Source organism: Gordionus sp. m RMFG-2023, chromosome 3 (assembly GCF_954871325.1).
Source record: "Gordionus sp. m RMFG-2023 chromosome 3, tfGorSpeb1-WG-v2, whole genome shotgun sequence".
In the NCBI taxonomy this organism is placed as follows: Eukaryota; Metazoa; Nematomorpha; class Gordioida; order Chordodea; family Parachordodidae; genus Gordionus; species Gordionus sp. m RMFG-2023.
In genome coordinates this window covers 4,619,250-4,641,469 of record NC_088777.1, presented here as the reverse complement: position 1 = coordinate 4,641,469, position 22,220 = coordinate 4,619,250, and the positions used below count along the sequence as shown (strand labels likewise).

The window sequence follows — 22,220 nt, the reverse complement described above, 5'->3', positions numbered from 1 at the left end:
TCTCCCGCAATTTAAGAATTTTGACATGGCAAACGTGGTCTTGGCTACGCTTATGTTCAGTCTAACACCGTCTTGAGGTAAAGGTTGATGAGTTAGAGATATTTGGGTGTGTGAACTGCTGTTAAAACTTATTAATGATATGATCTATAATAGTGTGTGACCTCGACCCCCTTGGCTAAATAATAAAAATTAAACCTTGTCTCCTTTCGAAAGATAAAACAGTAATGGGATCTCTAAAAATCTATTTGAAAGAGCTGGCCAGATTCCAACCTTCACTGGTAACGAAACTTATGCAACAAATAATCACTTTAAAAAAAAAGATATTGGATAAAATTGTAATTTTTATTTATATTTTAAACTCTAATTCTAAGAACGGAATAAAACGTTATTAAGTAATTTATACGTTTTTAATTCTTATCAGTTATTTAAAAAATAAGATCAAGGTTGAATTTGTGTTTTTTGTAAAAACATTAAGCACTATAAGTAAAGGTTAATAAAAATCTAGCTTAAAAATATCTGATAAGATAAAATAAATATTAAAATGTTTAAAATTCTTGAGTAAACACTCAATCTATCTTAAAAATTTTGTATATATATATAACGAAACAACTCATATCAAATATATTTTAATCATTTGACTAAACAATAATTTTTGTTTCATTTAAACCAATATGATGTACACATCTCTTTTAAATATATTAATGTTGCTTTTGAATACAGGTAATTTTGTGAACTTTTAATGTTTTTTTTGTTTCTTATTTTTGTTTTGTGAAATAAATAGATAATATGTGTTAATTTAAATCAAATAAGCATACATTTTTTCAAATTTTAAAGACTTTATTTGCTTAAAATTGTATTCAATCATTGGAATACTACATCAGTATAGAAAAATAAACAACGTTAGCTTTTTTCGTTGGTTCTTTTCTCAAAAAAATTATTTTAAATAAATGAAAAAAGGCACTGCTTTGCAAACACAATTTCGATATCAAGTTTTAAAAAATTTAATCAATAAGTTACTTTCATACATTAAAAGATATCTTTGAAATAATTAACTTTTAGGACATTTTTATTATTTTTCTCTATCCCTAATATTTTAAAATAAGTTTTGAATTTTCCTAAAAGATATATTATTTGTGAATAATTTGGTTTTTTAAATTTGTTCATTTAATTTTGTGATAAAAACATAGGAGCAATTGTTTACCCATTCATAGGGCCTGAGTAAACACTCAATCTATCTTAAAAATTTTGTATATATATATAACGAAACAACTCATATCAAATATATTTTAATCATTTGACTAAACAATAATTTTTGTTTCATTTAAACCAATATGATGTACACATCTCTTTTAAATATATTAATGTTGCTTTTGAATACAGGTAATTTTGTGAACTTTTAATGTTTTTTTTGTTTCTTATTTTTGTTTTGTGAAATAAATAGATAATATGTGTTAATTTAAATCAAATAAGCATACATTTTTTAAAATTTTGAAGACTTTATTTGCTTAAAATTGTATTCAATCATTGGAATACTACATCAGTATAGAAAAATAAACAACGTTAGCTTTTTTCGTTGGTTCTTTTCTCAAAAAAATTATTTTAAATAAATGAAAAAACTGCTTTGCAAACACAATTTCGATAGTAAGTTTTAAAAAATTTAATCAATAAGTTACTTTCATACATTAAAAGATATCTTTGAAATAATTAACTTTTAGAACATTTTTATTATTTTTCTCTATCCCTAATATTTTAAAATAAGTTGAATTTTCCTAAAAGATATATTATTTGTGAATAATTTCGTTTTTTAAATTTGTTCATTTAATTTTGTGATAAAAACATAGGAGCAATTGTTTATCCATTCATAGGGCCTTAGGATAATTTTATTAATTTATTTAGTCCTCGTATTATCAATAAATTATATTCCAAATTTCGGTCTTGAACATTATATAGTTATTAAAAACAATTAAAATATATTCTGTGGAAAATTGAATAAATTTATAATGATTGTTATTGACAGAAGCAAAAATTCCAGATAAAAAAGAAATTAAAAGTATTCTAAATACTCACAATAAATACAGAGCGTATGTAAACCCAGCATCTAGCGCAATGTTTAAATTGGTAATAGATTACCATAATAGAATAAATTTTCATTTTAAAATAATTCATTTATATTAGAGATGGAGTAGTGAGGGAGCTATAAAAGCTCAAGCAATGACCAAGCGATGCATATTCAATCATAGCTCATTGGATAGAGATAGAGCTATATCTAGTTTAATATTTAAAAAATTGTATAGTATATTATTTTTTATGCAAATAAATATTATATATACAAACCTTCATAAAGGAATCTCTTTAACATATGGGATAGATATTGGTTAACTTGTAGATCTATATATGAACTTATATGTTATTTTGGTAATAAAGATTAAGTAAAAAATCCCTTGATAAGTAGGTGTTACCTTAAGATCTTTTTAGCAAAGTTTAAAATGCTCAGAAAATCTATAATCTGTTTTATTTCACTTCTTTAACCATCCTTTTAACATTCAAAGAATAAAAACAGTATATTTTAAACTTTAACCTTTAATATGATTATCATATATTTTCAATTTGATGTCTTGCAAAAAAAATTTGAGGGGGGTGGAGTAAGTATTCATATTGTTTTCTTAATGATTCTCACCTACAGTGACTCAGGAGGAGTCAGAAAAATATTTGACTATAGCGGTTCATACAAGCCGTTTTAAGTATACAAAGTTACCATTTAGACTATCCATAGTACTTAACCATTTTTCAAAGATTAAATATAAATTATTAATATCATGTCGAATGACATACGTATACATCTAAATGATATCGTAATAAATGGCCATGACTATAATAATAAACTACAGAAATTATTAAAGGTATTCGGGAATTGCAGAAGGTTATAATCAGAGTTATCAATCTAGAAGAATTAAAAGAATCTGAAAACTTGGGTTTAGCCTGGTCTTTGAACTTAGATTTTGGAAATGGCTAAGAATCAGAAATGGCGATGAATTACAAATACGTTAATAACAAATGGCGTTATATCACAAACTTTGAAGAAGCACGGAATAAAATAAAAAATAATAATAATATAGGCTTTAATCTGTGGAAGCAAATTAATAAATTATTGATTACACCTTTCCATAATTCCCGAATATTTTAATATTTTATGTAGTTTATCATAATAGTCATGGCCACTTATTACGATATAATCTAGGTATACACTCCTGTCATTCGGTATGATATTAATAATTTAAGCTTAATCTATGAAAAATCGTTATACATTATGGATAGTCTAAATGGTATCGAACCGTTATAGTAAGGGTACTCACTTCCTCTAAGTGATGTGAATGTTAGAGGCTTAATATCATAGGTATCAATGTATGATCATTTTTATAAATTTTAAAACGAATAAACTTTAAAAATTTATTATATTATTTAAAAAAATAATATTTAGAATATAGTGAGGGAGGCCAAAATTTGTTTCTCTCAAGGGGTACATTTGTCTGGAACTGGAATGACATCATTAAATCATGGCATGATGAAGTAAGTGATTTTACTTTTGGGGTGCATAGGAACACCACTACTGGTCATTATACACAAGTATAAGCCTTAATTATATCTTAACAGCATCATCACATATATTAACATCAATTTTTAATCTTTTTAGTCAATTATAGGGTTTAGAATTCACCTAATTATATCAAATAAATTTTTTTTAAAGTTATCTGTATAGATAGCATGTCATAAAAAGGTATCTAGATAAAATAGACTTTACAAAATGATCAATATAAATATAATTCTTCTTGAGAGTTTGATGAGGTGTTAAAATTTGCATTTAAACTAGCCAAAATAGGCAAGAGATTTAGTTACTATGCCTAATAATTGTAAGTTGACTATTTAAAATTTTTATTGATCCAGATTCTAGATTTGTATAAAAATAATTTGAATAATATTTAAAATGACTCATTCAATTATATTGATTTACTTTAAATTATTGTATGCTCATTCAATTTGAAGAACAGTAAGAGATTTATCGAAATAAGTTTTTATTATATATCAAAAATTCATCATTATCTGTTTTAACAAAAGAAAATCTTCTTTTTATATCTTTTTAAAAAATAAATAAATCATAAAATAATCAATTATATAAAAAATGTTTGTTTAAAATTGAATTTAACTAAAATTATATAATAACAAAGAATATATAAATTGTCAATTATAGCAAAAATATAAAACGATAAAATAAATTGATTTTAAAATTAAGAAACAAAGATAAATTGCAACGATAAAATAAAAAGCTAATACAAACTAAAAATAATCTCGCCGAAAGATATAAAATAAAACAAGGTTTTAAATCGACGTATTTAACACAATTATATTGGTTTTCTTTAAATTATTATTATTATAATGTTGAGTAAGCTATTGACCAATTTTAATTGAAAAATCATATCGAATTAATTAAGCAAACCATTTTAACTATTAATACTTGAATTTTATTATGGCCATTCTCGACTACCATGCTAATTCTCGAATAAAAGTAGTATTTGAAATATAGAATTATATATATAAAACCAATGATAATATCTCTAAAAGGTTTATAAGTTAATTTTATGTTTTATGTAGAAGAAAATATATTATAAGTATAGCATATTTTAAAAAAGAAGTAAAATTATTTAAATTTAAACACTTAAAACAAGATAAGGTAATAGTATATTAGTTTAAAAATTATTAACAAAAAGTGGAAAAATGCAAAAGTCGATAAAAATTAATTAAAGAGGGATTTAGGTACCTCTTGTGGACAAGTTAGAATCTACTAAATTGATAGAGATATATCCTAATAGTAGGGTAAGGATTAGACATGTGCGCCGACAGCATTTTCGGCGGCGGCGTTTCTTTTTTTAAAATGATCGGCTGGCGGCGGCGAATCAAACGCCGCCATAAAAATCGGCGGCGGCGCGGCGGCGTCAAATATTTTTCTAACTTAAATTTTTTTAAGTAAATTTATAAATTCATTGGAAACACTTTTAAAATAAAATTTATACTTTATTATGTTTATAACTATAATTTAATGATTTTATTAAGTTATAATTATCATGAATAAATATTATTTGATTAAGATTTAAAGGACATAGTAATGATCTTTTAGAGTTCAGAGTGAGCCCAGCTATAGAAAATACACGCTCGCTGGGTGTGCTTGTAGCTGGAACGCACAGGACCTTTCTAGCTAATATTGAAAGTTTAGGAAGATCCAATGCTCTTATCTTCCAAAAATCTAAGACATCTTTTATCTCCAAATTTTAAGGCGAAAATAATGAATAACACTCTTTTTCTAAACTAGTTAAATAGTGTTGTTGTTCCAGGTTATTGTTTTGAATAGATGAATGCTTCGTAGCCAATGACTTAAGATAATCGAGTTTTGAAGCAACTTCCGTCGTTTTACATTCGTTTAATTTGTCCGTGTAAGGACGTAGAGAGGTAGCGTGTTGACATAAAAATTGAACCGGAGTAATATTTTTTTCCTTTAAATATTCATTTACTATGTTTATTGATTGAAAACGAGGATCCAAAAGTGCTCCTAACACCTAAGTAAAAAAAATAAAAGAAAGAATAATGTATAAAAAATAATTTATGTATTTTAAAATACTACCTGAAGATCGGTTATTGGAAATCTATGATTAAATTTAGTAAGCATATTTTGTTTAAGGGATGCTATGGGTGGACTATCATTTTCTTTTACAATTAAATGATTTTTAATTTCACTACGAAATAATAAGGCTAAATTTATAGTAACTCCTTTTTGGACAGATAAATATTCAACAGTTTGTTTGAAGGTTTTAAGAAAATTTAAAAGTTCATACACCAAGTCCCAATCGGAGTTAAATAATTTGAGATCCGGTTTCTCCATTCTATTTAATAGAATATTTATAGGATTTTTGTTATTGCCAGTCACACTTTCCAGCATTATTAAAATACTATGCCAACGTGTAGGCACATTTAATTTTAAGGTTTTATGTTTTTTCTCATATGATTTTTGATTTTCACTATCATCATCATACCCCAAACGATCTTCATAAAAAGGATCATTATCATCCAAATCTAAAATATCCGATGTATATGATATCGATTCAAAACATTTTCTATTTTCTATATCGTTTATATTTTCAAAATCCGCTGTTTTGAATCTTAAGGCAACTATTACTTCTCTAACTTTTTTAATGAGATTTTCAATTTTATTAACTTTTTTATTCCATCGACTGTCACTAGATTATGTAATCCATGCCCCAAACATAAATGATGGTCATATTCTCCTAGACGAACACTTTTTTTTACATTGGGTCCTGCATCCGTAACCATTTGAATTTTCTTGGACCCTAAATCAAATTCATTTTCAACTTTTTCTATTTCGGAAAGAATAGTTTCAGCGGTATGTTTTTGGGTGACATGATGTGTCGCCAATGTATAAAATACAATATTAAAATTATTATCTATTTCGTGAAAAGTAAAGGTGATATAATTTCGCCGTCTATATTTGTCTGTCCACATATCAAAAGTTATAGCACAAAATTTAAGACCTAGATTAATTTGTTGGCATATGTATGCTTTTATTGATAAATAAACATCATCTAATCCACTCCGGCTAAGTGTAGTTCTGTCAGGTAATTCTTTGGCATCTGAAATAATGCCATATTTCTACATAATAAAAAATTAATAATAAAATATTATGCCATAAAAAATTCTAAATGTGGGATGTTATAAAAAAATTAAATATCTTAACAAATAAAAATTAAGATTGCCCTATAAAAAATTATAATGATTTTACAAATAACCTTTAGAAAATCTTGCATTCCAGTATTATTTATAGAAGAGAATGGCATTAAATCCTTGCAACACATGAGAACATAATTCCTTACCAGAATCCATTTTTTATCTTTTATAGGGTCAGTTGTATCTTTTACAATGGGTTTGAAAAATAACTTTAAATTTTGTTTAGATATTTCTTCTTTGCATGATAAATCATGTTTGTCAAGTAAATGTTTTATTATATTTGATGGGCTGATATTTTTTGAAAAAGATTTAATTGGATAACTAATTAAAAAATTTACTAATATTTATAAAATAATCAAAAAATTTACTCTGAAAATGAAGAATTATTTTTATCCTCACCATCTTTATCAAGTGCTATTTGCAAGCATATATTACAAAAGACTTTATCTGTAGCAACACTGGTTCTCTTATAATTTGTGTCAGTTTTTAATATTAAGGATCCAAAATGTTTCCATGCAAAAGAAGGTTTTGCTTGCAAGGATATACTATATTTTGTTACAGGGTATTGCAATGCTGCATCCATTATATTTAGTCCTGGTATTTTTATATATGTTTGGCAACAAAATAAAAATCATTAAATAAAATTTATATTATGATAAAAAATAAATTTTATATAACGAGTTGTAAATTATTTTAATCAAAATAAAAGAATAAAATATAGATTTACCTATTCAAATTTAATGTCCTAATCTTATTTTATCTAGCACGTTGGTCATAAACCTGCCCAAAGTGAGCGAATAAGGATTGTTACAAATCAAATTTATAGCAAATAATATTTATTAATTTTAAAAAATAAAATCGCATTTTTTAATAATTCAAAAAATATTTAATATTTTTCTTATATTCATAAATAATATATAAAATAAATAATAAAAAATATGTATCACGCCGCCACGCCGCCGAATTTTTACATCGGCGGCGGCGTGTTGAGCGCCGACAATTTTTTGGCGCGCGGCGTCGGCGTGGTCAAAATAATCGGCGGCGGCGCATTTGACCGGCGGCGCACATGTCTAGTAAGGATTATAAATTTATATTTAGCAAGAAGAGTTGGTATATATAAGAAAGATATAAGTTAATGATATAGGCACAAAACGGAAAGTATTGGTAATTTGAAAAAAAATCTTAGACTAAATTGAAAAAAATTTAAGATTTGGTATTTGTTATCTATGTATTATAAATTTAAGAGTCATGTAAAAAATGAAAAATGAATTTTGATGACATAGTCATGGTGAAGTTGTGGTGATGGTAAGAAGATCTATAAATAAAGATATGATTAAATGAAATAAATATTGGCCTGATTCTTGGGATAGGAAGGAACATTGTATCATGGAGCTGCGTGATTATGTGTTATGCATAAATAAAATTCTTCACATAAGTTTTAACGCTTCGTTAAAAAAAGCAGACGAAAAAACCCAAACTAAAGAGTAATAAACTAAAATATACTACATATGACTTTTATGTTGCATTTACTAAAAAATATGTCAATCTTTATGATAATATAATCCAAATAAACTATAAATGAAATATAATAATATCCTATATAGCATTTATCACAGTTATAAGTTAGCTGAGTTTATACAATATGACCGTGACTTAATCCAGGAAAATACAATTTATGTCTTATTTCCTTTTAACTGACATGCTCAGTTATATTGTCATTCGATAATAGTGACTTATTCGTAAAACATTATGAAATTATATAGATCAAACGTTGCTATAAGAGTTAAATTGAATGTTAATATTTTTAAAATTTAATGTAAATGACATCAAATTATTATATCGTATCTTTGGGCCTTGTCTATTGACAACTCCCATGATTGCTGGCCAAAATCTTTTAGTTATCAGTTAAGTTTGGGTACTTAAAAACCAAAATATGTAAAATAAATTAACGCAATTACCATTTTTCATTAAGGAAAACTATATCGCTTATATCTCCCCCCCCCACCCCCCACTCCCCTCCATTAGAAATTTCTTAATTTAGAAGAATTCTTTCATAATGTTTTAGGTGGTTTGGGGCACAACGCAAGAAGTCGGATGCGCAATGACCCAATGTAACGCGGATAAAATATATGCGTGCAATTATTATCCCAGGTAACAACAATTAAAATGTTAAGATTCGCACCTCCCCCCCCCACCACCCCCTATTTTGTCTAAACATTAAATTACTACATATAATTGTAAATATTTTTAGTGGTAATATTAAGCCGACTTATTTGCCTTATATAAAATCAAATGTTCAATCATGCAAGGGTTGCATAAAGGGACGAGAATGTTCAAAAGATGTTTATGCTGGAAAATTGCTTGAGAAATGCGGTAAAAGATGCTAGTTATTCATAATAAAAAATAAATTTTTAATAAAACCAAATATAAAGCATTATTCGGTAAAAGAGTGCAACAATTTAGCAACGCGAATAGATAAATATGCCAAATCTTCTAAAAGCTTTATTCCAAGTCCAATGAAAATTAATTCTTTAATGATAACAATCTTAAAAATATTATTTATATTTCATTGTTAATATTGTAAGACGGGCACACTATATTATAAATAAAGATTAAATATATACGTATATTTATTAGATATGAATTATATATCTTTTTATTATATTCAATAAAATGTTTAGTTTTAAGAAAAGTAACTTTAAGAAAGCTTAAATGATAGGAAAAAACAAGTAATATATTTTGTATAGTGTTGTTAAACTATCTAACTTTGACCCTCTCTATTGTGGCTTAGTCAAGTTTTTGGTTTAAAAAATTGAATTAAGTTTCTAAGTTGAATCTCAAATTGAAAATTGATTTGAATATTTTTGCATAAATACATACCTACACTGTTTTATAGTTGACTAAAGTTTGGCATTTTAGCAACACTAATTTTATAAAAAAAAATCCCCATTTTCTAAGGTCCGTGAAGTTAGCTCCTGATATTTGATTTTTAATAGTTTATTTATTTGGATTTCGTCTCGAAATATATTTCAAATATACCAGCCCGCCTGCAATTGTTTTAAAGATATTTATAAGCCCCCCCCCCCAGCTTTAATAAATTGATCTAACTTTTAAACCTCATACAACATCAATAATAAGCTCCTATAATTTTTCTTTCGGAAATATATATCTGCCCCAATTAATGTTTAATACCAAAGACTGAAATAAACCATGATAAATTATATAAATATCATATTAATAAATTATTATATTTGAACACTATTATAAACTTGGTCTAAGGCCGTATATGGGAAATATTTTTGCGAAGTTAAGAATATGAGGCAAGTAACCCTTGAGTTGAAGTCATAGGATGAAGGGAATTTGGGTCATTTGAGGAATGGTTGGTCTAATTTAAATGAAAGGGTTTTGTAATATGCAAAATTACTTATTGAATTATGAAGGTTGGTTATGCATAGACTTTATATTTGGTTAGATAGGTAATATTTTTTATGTAAATGGGATGAAAGCGCATGATGATTGCAGATATTTTCTACTTTAAAGGTTTAACAATTGACTTGTTATTCACTTTTTTTTAACTTTTTTTAAAAATATTTTTCTTATAATTTTAATTTTGTTTATATATCTTTTACATTACGGAGTGTAATTATCTTTATTGGATGAAAGAAGATCATTAGGGTTATTAAAATTTTGTTTCACTCTTCATATCCTTCATTATTCAATCCATCATCTTCTACAATGAAACTTTCAATTTTAAAATAATATAATATATTTGCTGTTTGTTAAGTTGTAACCTAAAAATAAACCAGGAATTTATAATCAATTTTCTAGTTATTATTTAATTCATATAAAACCATTTTCCAAAGTAAAACTTTAACGAACGAATGAATGTGTAAAAAAAATTGTTAGTCTTCCCAATTCTTTTTTTATTATTCGCCACTTTATATATTCTCAATATATGGCAATCACATGCAAAGTTATCAAAGTAATATAGATTTAAAGATGTGATATCTGAATTTAGTCGAACTAGTTACTATTTTAGAAACACCTTATCTATTTTTAGATACATTTTGTTATAATTTCTATTATACGTTTTTTTATATTAAAAATAATAATATGTCCTAGTTCATTTCATCGTCAAAATAAACCAGAAACATTTTATTTAGTTTGAACATTCAAAGTTAAACAAAATTAGACTTTCGAGCATATAAAAATTGATTTTTTTATATTAAACTTTACAATTCGACCAAAACCTGAAAAAATCAACATTTCAAATTAATTTGAGTCAAATGTTTCAAAGCGCATGTTAAAAATGTCCACCATTAGCTCAAATATGTGCTCTAAGGCGATCTCGCCACTCACCGATTGCGCAATAAACAATTCCTTGATCAAATTACTTTGTAAATCGCTGTTTGAGATGGTCAACGTCGCTTATGCTATTTTAATAACCTGATCAAATATGGAAAAAATTACAGAACGATAATAATCAAAAATCAGTCAATCAGTGATCGGGCAAAACGTATAGTATGATATACTTTTACCCTTGATTCAAAAGATGATCCTAGAGCAGTCAAGACTTAATAACTCGAATGAAAGATTTAGAGAAACTTAAATGAATACAAAGTAATCCATTAGCTGAAATTTAATTTTTTTTTTATATCACATTGAAAATGCAACGTACATCCTATAAATTTCCAGATTTGCCATGGAAGTTACTATAATGAGCTTTTTTTGCGAACCATATAGAATGAACAATCCTCGATGGATATTTTGGTAAAAGTTGTTTTGTACTATTTACCAGAAAGCAATCTTATTCGAATCGGTTATGTCCTGGTTTCCTTTTTTAACATTTTAGCCGCAGCTCTTTATGTATAATCCGATTCACTGTAGCTTGCGAGATCCCAGTTTCTCGGGATACAAGAAGAATCGTTCTGTAGGTGCCAAGTCGTTTCAAAATTCCATAAAACTATCTGTACGTTATCTTTCACCACTGCCAATTTTCTGCTAACCCGATGGCCATCAATTATTCCAATCAATTGATTTAAGGCTGGGATATACCAGTTTCTGTTAGGAAATTCCTTAAAAAATCTTAATGTTTTCTTGAACCCATATGGAATGGATTATTTAGTTTCCTTAGAAGTTTGAATTTTAAGAATAGAATCCTAAGTTAAACAATATGCGCATCATACATAAGTATAATAAAATTGTATCTGTATCTAGATAAGTTTATAGACTATATATCTGTATTCATTTTTATATTATATATCTGTATCTAGATCCATTTTAAAAGTAAGTTTTAACAACTCTGATTACATGTAGTTATTTTGCATTTCATTTTATAATTAGCCAAATAGGAAATCATCTTTCTATTATGATTGTTATTATTATTACAATGATATAAGAATAAAGATATGTTACGAAACAAAGCTGTTTGTTTTTTTATTTTGAAATAAATTGTAATTTATTTAAATTTAATGATTAATTATTTAAATATATTGGATAAAGTTATAAATAAAGTTTTCAAAGTTATACTCATATTTTAAATTAAATAATATCAATTAAATTGTTGATTAATTCTATCATATCCTTCAACTTCAAAGGTATAAATTGAAATCTATATGTATAATTATTGCGATATTTTATAATTTTCTTTAAGAAAGAACAAAGTTTAAGTTAGATAGTAAATTTTATTGAAACAATAGCGTAGGAACCCCCCTTCCCCAGAATGAAAATAAAATTTATTTTTTTTAAAATTTTATTTTTTAAAAATTTATTTTTTAAATTTATTTAATTTTAATTTAATAAATTCTTAATAAACGCTTGATTTTTATGTTTTAAATTTATTATAAATAATAATAGATATACACATTTGATTATTTTTATATTTATTTTTGGTTTGCAGCTATTTCGTTTATTTTTTATTTAATTATACATATGATTTTAGCAAAATGCTACAAAAAATTGATTTAGATTTAAGGGAGATTATGAATAGAGCAAAGGATATTGTTAAAATATTAACAAATATCAGAGAGAATGTGGATGAAAAATTTCATGAAATATATGAAAAAGTAAAGGAGATTGCTAATATGTTTGGAATTGAAATTTTTAAACCTAGAGTAGTATCTAGACAATCCAATATATCAAATATTGATGCATCTACGATTGAGGAGTTTTATAAAATAAACATTTTTATTCCCCTTATTGATACATTTTTATTTCAATTAAAAGAAAGATTACTTACAATCTACCAATCCTTTAAAAATTTCAAATGATATACCACTCATATCTAATACCAAATATTATAAACTACGTTCAATTTAAAAAAAAAGAATAAAATATAATAGCATTATCAATATTAGAGGTTTAGAAATATTTTTCTAATTATAAAAACTTTTTACTGGTCTGAAAATAAGTATAATTTTTTTTATATTTCTAGATTTTTAAGGGTGAAGTCAAAAAGTAATGAAAGAAAATTTTTTTTACTGAATCCAAATATTTTATAACATCTTTTTAATATCAAAATTTTTAAATAGGCTTAAAACAATTTTAAATAAAATTTTCCTCATTGGAATAAAATATAATTGCATTGATACGTTATTACTAGATCCAATGGTTTTAGAAAATCTTTAAATATCCAAAACTTTTTACAAGACTTTAAACATAAATAAATTTTTTTTTAATTTCAAGCGTGGTGTTAAAAAAAATGGCAATAGAAATTTCTTTATAAAAATAAAATTTTAGAACTTTATAATATTAAAAACCACTAAGATTATAAGAAAGTTTTAAAAAAAACTTAAAGATGACGATTATGACAATTGTCACTTTTCTAAGGTACATATTCGCTAAAAATTTAATTTAACATGTTTACAATATATATTTTTACCTATTTGCTTCAAAAAAATTCGAAAAAACTTAAAAATGACGATTATGACAATTGTCACTTTTCTAAGGTACACATACACTGAAAATTTAATTTAACATGTTCTCAACATATATTTCTACCTATTTGCTTCAAAAAAATTCGAAAAAACTCGAAAAAACTTAAAAATGACGATTATGACAATTGTCACTTTTCTAAAGTACACATACACTGAAAATTTAATTTAACATGTTCTCAACATATATTTCTACCTATTTGCTTCAAAAAAATTCGAAAAAACTCGAAAAAACTTAAAAATGACGATTATGACAATTGTCACTTTTCTAAGGTACATATTCACTGAAAATTTAATTTAACATGTTTACAATATATATTTTTACCTATTTGCTTCAAAAAAATTCGTAAAAACTTAAAAATGACGATTATGACAAATTTTAACGCAAGCCGACCCAACAGGCCGACCCAGCAAGTCGACCCAACAAGCCGACCCAGCAAGCTGACCCAACAAGCCGATCCAGCAAGCCGACTCATCGGGTCGCCCCAATGGGTCGGCTCATGAGGCCCATTAGGTCGGGTCGGGTCTGATCTATGGCTAAATGGGTTCGCTCGGGTTTAAGGTCGTTTTTTTCGGCTCAAACCTTGCTGGGTTTTCGGCCAAGCCGACCCGACCCAGCAATTTAACAACACTATTATTAGGCATAGTAACTAAATCTCTTGCCTATTTTGGCTAGTTTAAATGCAAATTTTAACACCTCATCAAACTCTCAAGAAGAATTATATCTATATTGATCATTTTGTAAAGTCTATTTTATCTAGATACCTTTTTATGACATGCTATCTATACAGATAACTTTAAAAAAAATTTATTTGATATAATTAGGTAAATACTAAACTCTAAAATTGACTAAAAAGATTAAAAATTGATGTTAATATATGTGATAATGCTGTTAAGATATAAATAAGGCTTATACTTGTGTATAATGACCAGTAGTGGTGTTCCTATGCACCCCAAAAGTAAAATCACTTACTTCATCATGCCATGATTTAATGATGTCATTCCAGTTCCAGTCAAATGTACCCCTTGAGAGAAACAAATTTTGGCCTCCCTCACTATATTCTAAATATTATTTTTTTAAATAATATAATAAATTTTTAAAATTTATTCGTTTTAATATTCATAAAAATGATCATACATTGATACCTATGATATTAAGCCTCTAACATTCACATCACTTAGAGGAAGTGAGTACCCTTACTATAACGGTTCGATACCATTTAGACTATCCATAATGTATAACGATTTTTCATAGATTAAGGATAGATTATTAATATCATACCGAATGACAGGAGTGTATACCTAGATTATATCGTAATAAGTGGCCATGACTATTATGATAAACTATATAAAATATTAAAAGTATTCGGGAATTATGGAAAGGTGTAATCAATAATTTATTAAATTGCTTCCACAGATTCAATCCTATATTATAATTTTTTTTATTTTATTCCGTGCTTCTTCAAAATTTGTGATATAACGTCATTTGTTATTAACGTATTTGTAATTCATCGCCATTTATGATTCTTAGAAATTTCCATAATCTCAGTCCAAAGACCAGGCTCTAGTGCAAGCCCAGGTTTTCAGATTATTTTAATTCTTTTAGATTGATAACTTTGATTCTAACCTTCTGTAATTCCCGAATACCTTTAATAATTTCTGTAGGTTATTATAGTCATGGCCATTTATTACGATATCATTTAGGTGAATACGTCTGTCATTCGACATGATATTAATAATTTATATTTAATCTTTGAAAAATCGTTAAATACTATGGATAGTCTAAATGGTAACTTTGAATACTTAAAATGGCTTGTATGGACCGCTATGGTCAAATATTTTTGTGCTCCTCCTGAGTCACTGTAGGTGAGAATCATTAAGACAATGCCATGAATACTTACTCCCCCCTCCCAGCTCTATCCAATGAGCTATGATTGAATATGCATCGCTTGGTCATTGCTTGAGCTTTTATAGCTCCCTCACTACTCCATCTCTAATATAAAAATTAATTATTTTAAAATGAAAATTATTCTATTATGGTAATCTATTACCAATTTAAACATTGTGCTAGATGCTGGGTTTACATACGCTCTATATTTATTGTGAGTATTTAGAATATTTTCAATTTCCTTTTTATCTGGAATTTTTGTTTCTGTCAATAAAATCATTATAAATTTATTCAATTTTACACAGAATATATTTTAATTGTTTTTAATAACTATATAATGTTCAAGACCGAAATTTGGAATATAATTTATTGATAATACGAAGACTAAATAAATTAATAAAATTATCCTAAGGCCCTATGAATGGGTAAACAATTGCTCCTATGTTTTTATCACAAAATTAAATGAACAAATTTAAAAAACCAAATTATTCATAAATAATATATCTTTTAGGAAAATTCAAAACTTATTTTAAAATATTAGGGATATAGAAAGATAATAAAAATGTTCTAAAAGTTAATTATTCCAAAGATATCTTTTAATGTTTGAAAGTATCTTTAAAATTGATTAAATTTTTTTCAAACTTGATTTAATCGAAATTGTGTTTGCAAAGCATTTATATCCTATTCTACATTTATTTAAAATCATATTTTGAGAAAAGAATCAAGGAAAACAGCAAAGGTTGCTTTTCTATATCTAGGTAGTATTCCAATGATGGAATACAATTTTAAGCAAATAAAGTCTTCAAAATTTAAAAAAATGTATGCTTGTTTGATTTAAATTTTAAAGAATATTTCTTTAATCCCTTGAATTCCTACCACACATATTATCTATTTATTTCACAAAACAAAAATAAGAAATAAAATAAACATTAAAAATTCACAAAATTACCTGTATTCAAAAGCAACATTAATATATTTAAAAGAGATGTGTAGGGGAGACCGGGGATGGTTGGGACACTTTTCGTTCAAACCTTAATAATTCTAATATTAATAGACCAATCTGAATAATTAAAACATCTTCTGAATCCCAAAAGTATAGGCTATTTGAAATAATTAATATATATTTTATGAAGATTATATTTTTTTAAAAAATTTAATTAAAAAAAAAATTTTTTTTTGTCCCAACTATGACAGACTCTGTGTACGTTGGGCACACATATGTGATAGTTGGGACACATGTGAAATAGAGGTCTAAATAAATTAAAAAACTTAAAATCAGTAATCCAATAAGACTAGAGACTATGACACATATGATTTTATTGATAATATTGTAATTCATAATCAATAACTATATAAAAAAAATTTAGCAAAATTTAGGAAATTTATTTTGGGGAAAATAAAATTGTAAAGAAAAAAATGTAAAAAAATTTTTTTTTTAATCATAAACATAGTGAAAGATAAGTATTTAATTATTCATTATTCACAATACTAAATTAATAATAAAATAATAAAATTGTTTATAAAATGAGCTAAAATGGCGTGTCCCAACTATACTATGACCAACTATAACCGAGCCCACTAACTTTATAAATATCATCCAAAATTATATTAATTCATGTTTATTGATTCTGAAAGTTTGCCAGATTAGAAAATAGGGTTTAGGCTTTCCTAAAATCTGATTTATTATGATTTTTGAAGCTTTATTTATAAATATAAACGATAAAGTTTGCAAATATTTTTTATTATTTTTGGTATGCCAAAACACATTTTCTTCTGTAAAAATTAAATTACTAAATATTTTTCAAATCTTTTTTAGCCAATCATGTATGACAAAATTATCTATGTTAGGCTCAAATTTTCAGTCTTATAAAATAATAGATCAAATTATAATTAGAATGTCCTAACGTTCCCCTGTACTCAATGTACCCCGGTCTCACCTACATCATATTGGTTTAAATGAAACAAAAATTATTGTTTAGTCAAATGATTAAAATATATTTGATATGAGTTGTTTCGTTATATTTATACAAAATTTTTCAGATAGATTCAGTGTTTACTCAAGAATTTTAAACATTTTAATATTTATTTTATCTTATCAGATATTTTTAAGCTAGATTTTTATTAACCTTTACTTATAGTGCTTAATGTTTTTACAAAAAACACAAATTCAACCTTGATCTTATTTTTTAAATAACTGATAAGAATTAAAAACGTATAAATTAATTAATAACGTTTTAAAAAACCAATTCCGTTCTTAGAATTAGAGTTTAAAATATAAATAAAAATTACAATTTTATCCAATATCTTTTTTTTAAAAAAAGTGATTATTTGTTGCATAAGTTTCGTTACCAGTGAAGGTTGGAATCTGGCCAGCTCTTTCAAATAGATTTTTAGAGATCCCATTACTGTTTTATCTTTCGAAAGGAGACAAGGTTTAATTTTTATTATTTAGCTAAGGGGGTCGAGGTCACACACTATTATAGATCATATCATTAATAAGTTTTAACAGCAGTTCACACACCCATATATCTCTAACTCATCAACCTTTACCACGAGACGGTGTTAGACTGAACATAAGCGTAGCCAAGACCACGTTTGCCATGTCAAAATTCTTAAATTGCGGGAGAAATTTGGTATTTTGCGGGAGAAATATGGAAATTGAGGTAGAAATATAAAATTCGCTAAAAAATTTTTACGGCCTGCAGGGATTTTGATTGAGTTATTTATCCGCCTATTATTTTTATAATAATTAGTTTATAATATAGTCATTAACTATTTTTCATAATATAATAAATAATTATAGAACGAGACAAAAATTTTTTAAATACTATCTTTACTATTAAATTAACACGTTTAAAATATATTAATTTTATAAAAAAAAATAAACGATTTTAATTATACAATGCAAAAAATATATTTTATGCGAAAGTCCCGCAAAACTACCGCAATTGGAAATTTACCATGTGTGTTTGTGTATAACATTATAGGGGTAGGCGCTTATATCACATTTAAATACATATTATGGTAATATTGTACACATATTTCAATGATAATTATTTTATTTATTATAGTTCAATTATATAATTTATAATCGGCGCAGAGGAGTGTATCTACATCTATTGCACAACAAAAATATTCTCCAAAAATATGAAATAATACAAATGCAATTACAGTTGAGGCAATGGTATACATCTATCATGTAGTACAACATTAACAGAGCTATTTCCGAGATAAATGAAAATTTTTCTTGTAGAGTAAAAATGAGCAAGGCTATCATCAATGTTTTAGAACCTGAATCCAGTACATCAATTCTTGACGATTTGAAAGATCGGCATACATATGCAATTCTAACAGATGCATCTAATAAGGGAAATATTATAACATTTCCTTGATCCTGCTATTTTAACAAAATTATCGTCGTTTCAATAAAACTATTAATGTTTTTTCTTTCAAATAGTGAATAATCCAAAGACATAATTAACCATATAATGGTAAATATAGCAGATTCGGTATTATCAATGAATAGCATGTCAGCCTTCTGATATGATAATGCCTAAATGAATTTGGCAAAAACCACTGTATTTACAGAATTGAGTCAGCTAAAGTTGGTTGCGACATGTTCCTAATACCTGCCATCGATAGAATTTTAAAATTTTATAAACCTATAAAAAAATATTTCTTAAATAAATTATAAAAGATGTCCTAACATTTTGAAAATTTTTTTCAAGAATTAATGGCAGAGGTATTTTTAGGAAATATTTCACATTTAGGAAATCTGCTACATGCTGTTAAAATGAAGTTGAAATCAGAAGAATTTTTTTTAATAAAGATTCACAAAATTAAGCTGCAGATGTGTTCATAATTTACAGTTAAAAATTGACAATAAATTATATGGCGCCATTACTAAAAATATATTTAAAATTTTAAATATTTTAAAAATACCGATAGCCTTTTTTGAGGAGATTGTAATGTTCACTTTTTTGATTTGCAATAATATTCAAAATAATAATTTTACAATGTAAAAAATATATTTATTTTATGCGAATGTATAATTAAGATTTTATAAAATATAAAAAAAATATGGAAAATTAAATAGTTATAATGTTAATTATATTTTATTTGAGATTGGAACTAGACTTTTACCGTCGTTATTTAGATATTTATAAAATTCCTGGCATGACATATTAAAATTTTGACCATTAGCTCACCCTCTAATGTTGTTAAAGAAATCAGATTACTCTCCTTTCTCCAGGAAGTCCTATCAGGATAAAAAAGCGGTTAGATGAGCATTAGAATGAGGTAAGGAGACAACATACTCGCATATTTTTTCCAATCATGGGGATTTATCGTTATTACGAAATTTCTACTCATTTCTCCTCTGCATTTAGATCATCTAACTTTAAGTATTCTGATGAATCATAAAAAATAGAGAAAATTACTATCACCTCAAACAAGACATCAATATCAATCAGTATTTTTACTATATTTATTAGATTACAAAAACCATCAATTGATGGTTTCTGTTCAAAGATCATAATATTAATACATTTGTAAATAGCGTATGGAGGAAGTGCAGCCTGGGAATTATAAATGGCATGAAATCAGAAATTCCTACAAGTATGGCGAAGGATCACAAATCAGGAGATATCAGAGTTTAAATAAAAATAAAATATGGGTATGGGGTTAAGAATGGATATTAAAAAAAATATTATTAATTTATGTATCGCCATAATATAAATGAATATATTTTAATAGGCTAATTTTATTGAGAAGGAACCATGAGAAATAAAAATTATAAAAATATTTATTATATGCAAAATAATTAGTATATATATGTGAATTAAGATAAATATTGTTTGGAGAACCATTTTGGCAACCTTTCTATAATGTAGGATCGTAGAGAATATAATTTGTTCTTAAATATTTAAAAAAGTAACGATTTTCCATTTTGAATTGGAATTTGCCCCTTTTTATTGGATCTTTTACTTTTTTGATAGAACCTTTTCCTTTGATCAAACTTTTAACGGAAAAGCAATCTAGAATCAGTTGGAATTAAACTTTTTCTAAGAATTATAGGAAGATGGGGAATTGAAAAATAGGAAGAAGCAGGAGAAATGCAAGGAATTGGAAAGGAAAGGAAAAAAGAAAGATAGGAAGGAAAACGGGGTAATGGAAAGTGAAATAAAAAATAGAAAAAAAAAGGGAAAGTGAAAGAAAAAATAGATTAAAAGGGAAAAGTGAAAGAAAAATGAAAAGAAAAGAAAAGAAAAGAAAAGAAAAGAAAAGAAAAGAAAAGAAAAGAAAAGAAAAGAAAAGAAAAGAAAAGAAAAGAAAAGAAAAGAAAAGAAAAGAAAAGAAAAGAAAAGAAAAGAAAAGAAAAGAAAAGAAAAGAAAAGAAAAGAAAAGAAAAGAAAAGAAAAGAAAAGAAAAGAAAAGAAAAGAAAAGAAAAGAAAAGAAAAGAAAAGAAAAGAAAAGAAAAGAAAAGAAAAGAAAAGAAAAGAAAAGAAAAGAAAAGAAAAGAAAAGAAAAGAAAAGAAAAGAAAAGAAAAGAAAAGAAAAGAAAAGAAAAGAAAAGAAAAGAAAAGAAAAGAAAAGAAAAGAAAAGAAAAGAAAAGAAAAGAAAAGAAAAGAAAAGAAAAGAAAAGAAAAGAAAAGAAAAGAAAAGAAAAGAAAAGAAAAGAAAAGAAAAGAAAAGAAAAGAAAAGAAAAGAAAAGAAAAGAAAAGAAAAGAAAAGAAAAGAAAAGAAAAGAAAAGAAAAGAAAAGAAAAGAAAAGAAAAAGGGTAAGGAAAAGAAAGAGCAAGGAAATGAAAAAGGGAAAGGAGGAAAAAAAATGTAAAGGAAAAGAAAATGGGAAAGTAGAAAGTAAATAAAATCTGGAAAGGAGTGAAAGGTAAGGGAAATAGAAAGAAAAAAAGAAAAAACTAAAGGAAAGGAAAGGGGAAAGAAAAAGATTGTAATGAAAATAAAGGGGGGGGGGGGTAGGATTGTTAAAAAAATCTGATTTACGTCGATTTTTAAAAACAACCCAATTATTTTCAGCCGAAATAATATTTTAGACTGAAAATTTTGCTCGTAGATGGCAAAAATGTTTGCACCTATATTTTAGTCAAATCTCCAGGCTTATATAATATTTATTTTTGTCTAAAATAATAATAGGATCATTTTTTGTAAATCGACTCAAATCAGCATTTAAATAACCCTATAAAAATTGAAAGGTGAAGAAAGGTAGAAAAGGAACAGGGAAAGGGGAAAGACTTATTATTTTTATTGAAATAAAACCGTAAAGGAACCAGGGTAGAGGATTAATATCCACTGTTTGGGTATTTAAACCAGGGGGGGGGGGGGAAGTAGGGCACATCCTTGTTGCTAAATCTACCTAACACTTTTACAAAAATGAAAATAGCCACCCTTAATAAAATGTGTATAATAAATTCCCACCCCTTTTCTTTACAATGTTGTAAACGATATTTATGATATATAGCTTTATCAGTAATATATAAATATTTATTAAAGTATAAAAGGTTATTATTATATTTTAATTTTACAAATTTATAAAATGCTTTTTTTAAAAAAAATAAAATCTTGAAATTTAAATGATCATTGATTTA

At 25.9% G+C, this 22,220-nt stretch overlaps 1 protein-coding gene across 1 annotated transcript; it reads left to right on the top strand.

The window, feature by feature from the left end:
- The first annotated feature begins 1,252 nt into the window (after positions 1-1,252).
- LOC135926522 (cysteine-rich secretory protein 2-like) lies at positions 1,253-9,406 on the top strand. Its single transcript, XM_065462429.1, has 7 exons — positions 1,253-1,380; positions 2,018-2,118; positions 2,176-2,269; positions 3,479-3,624; positions 8,855-8,940; positions 9,041-9,162; positions 9,222-9,406. The coding sequence occupies exons 1-7, from the start codon at positions 1,332-1,334 to the stop codon at positions 9,266-9,268; spliced, it is 645 nt and encodes a 214-aa protein (XP_065318501.1). The 5' UTR covers positions 1,253-1,331; the 3' UTR covers positions 9,269-9,406.
- The last annotated feature ends 12,814 nt before the right edge of the window (positions 9,407-22,220 follow it).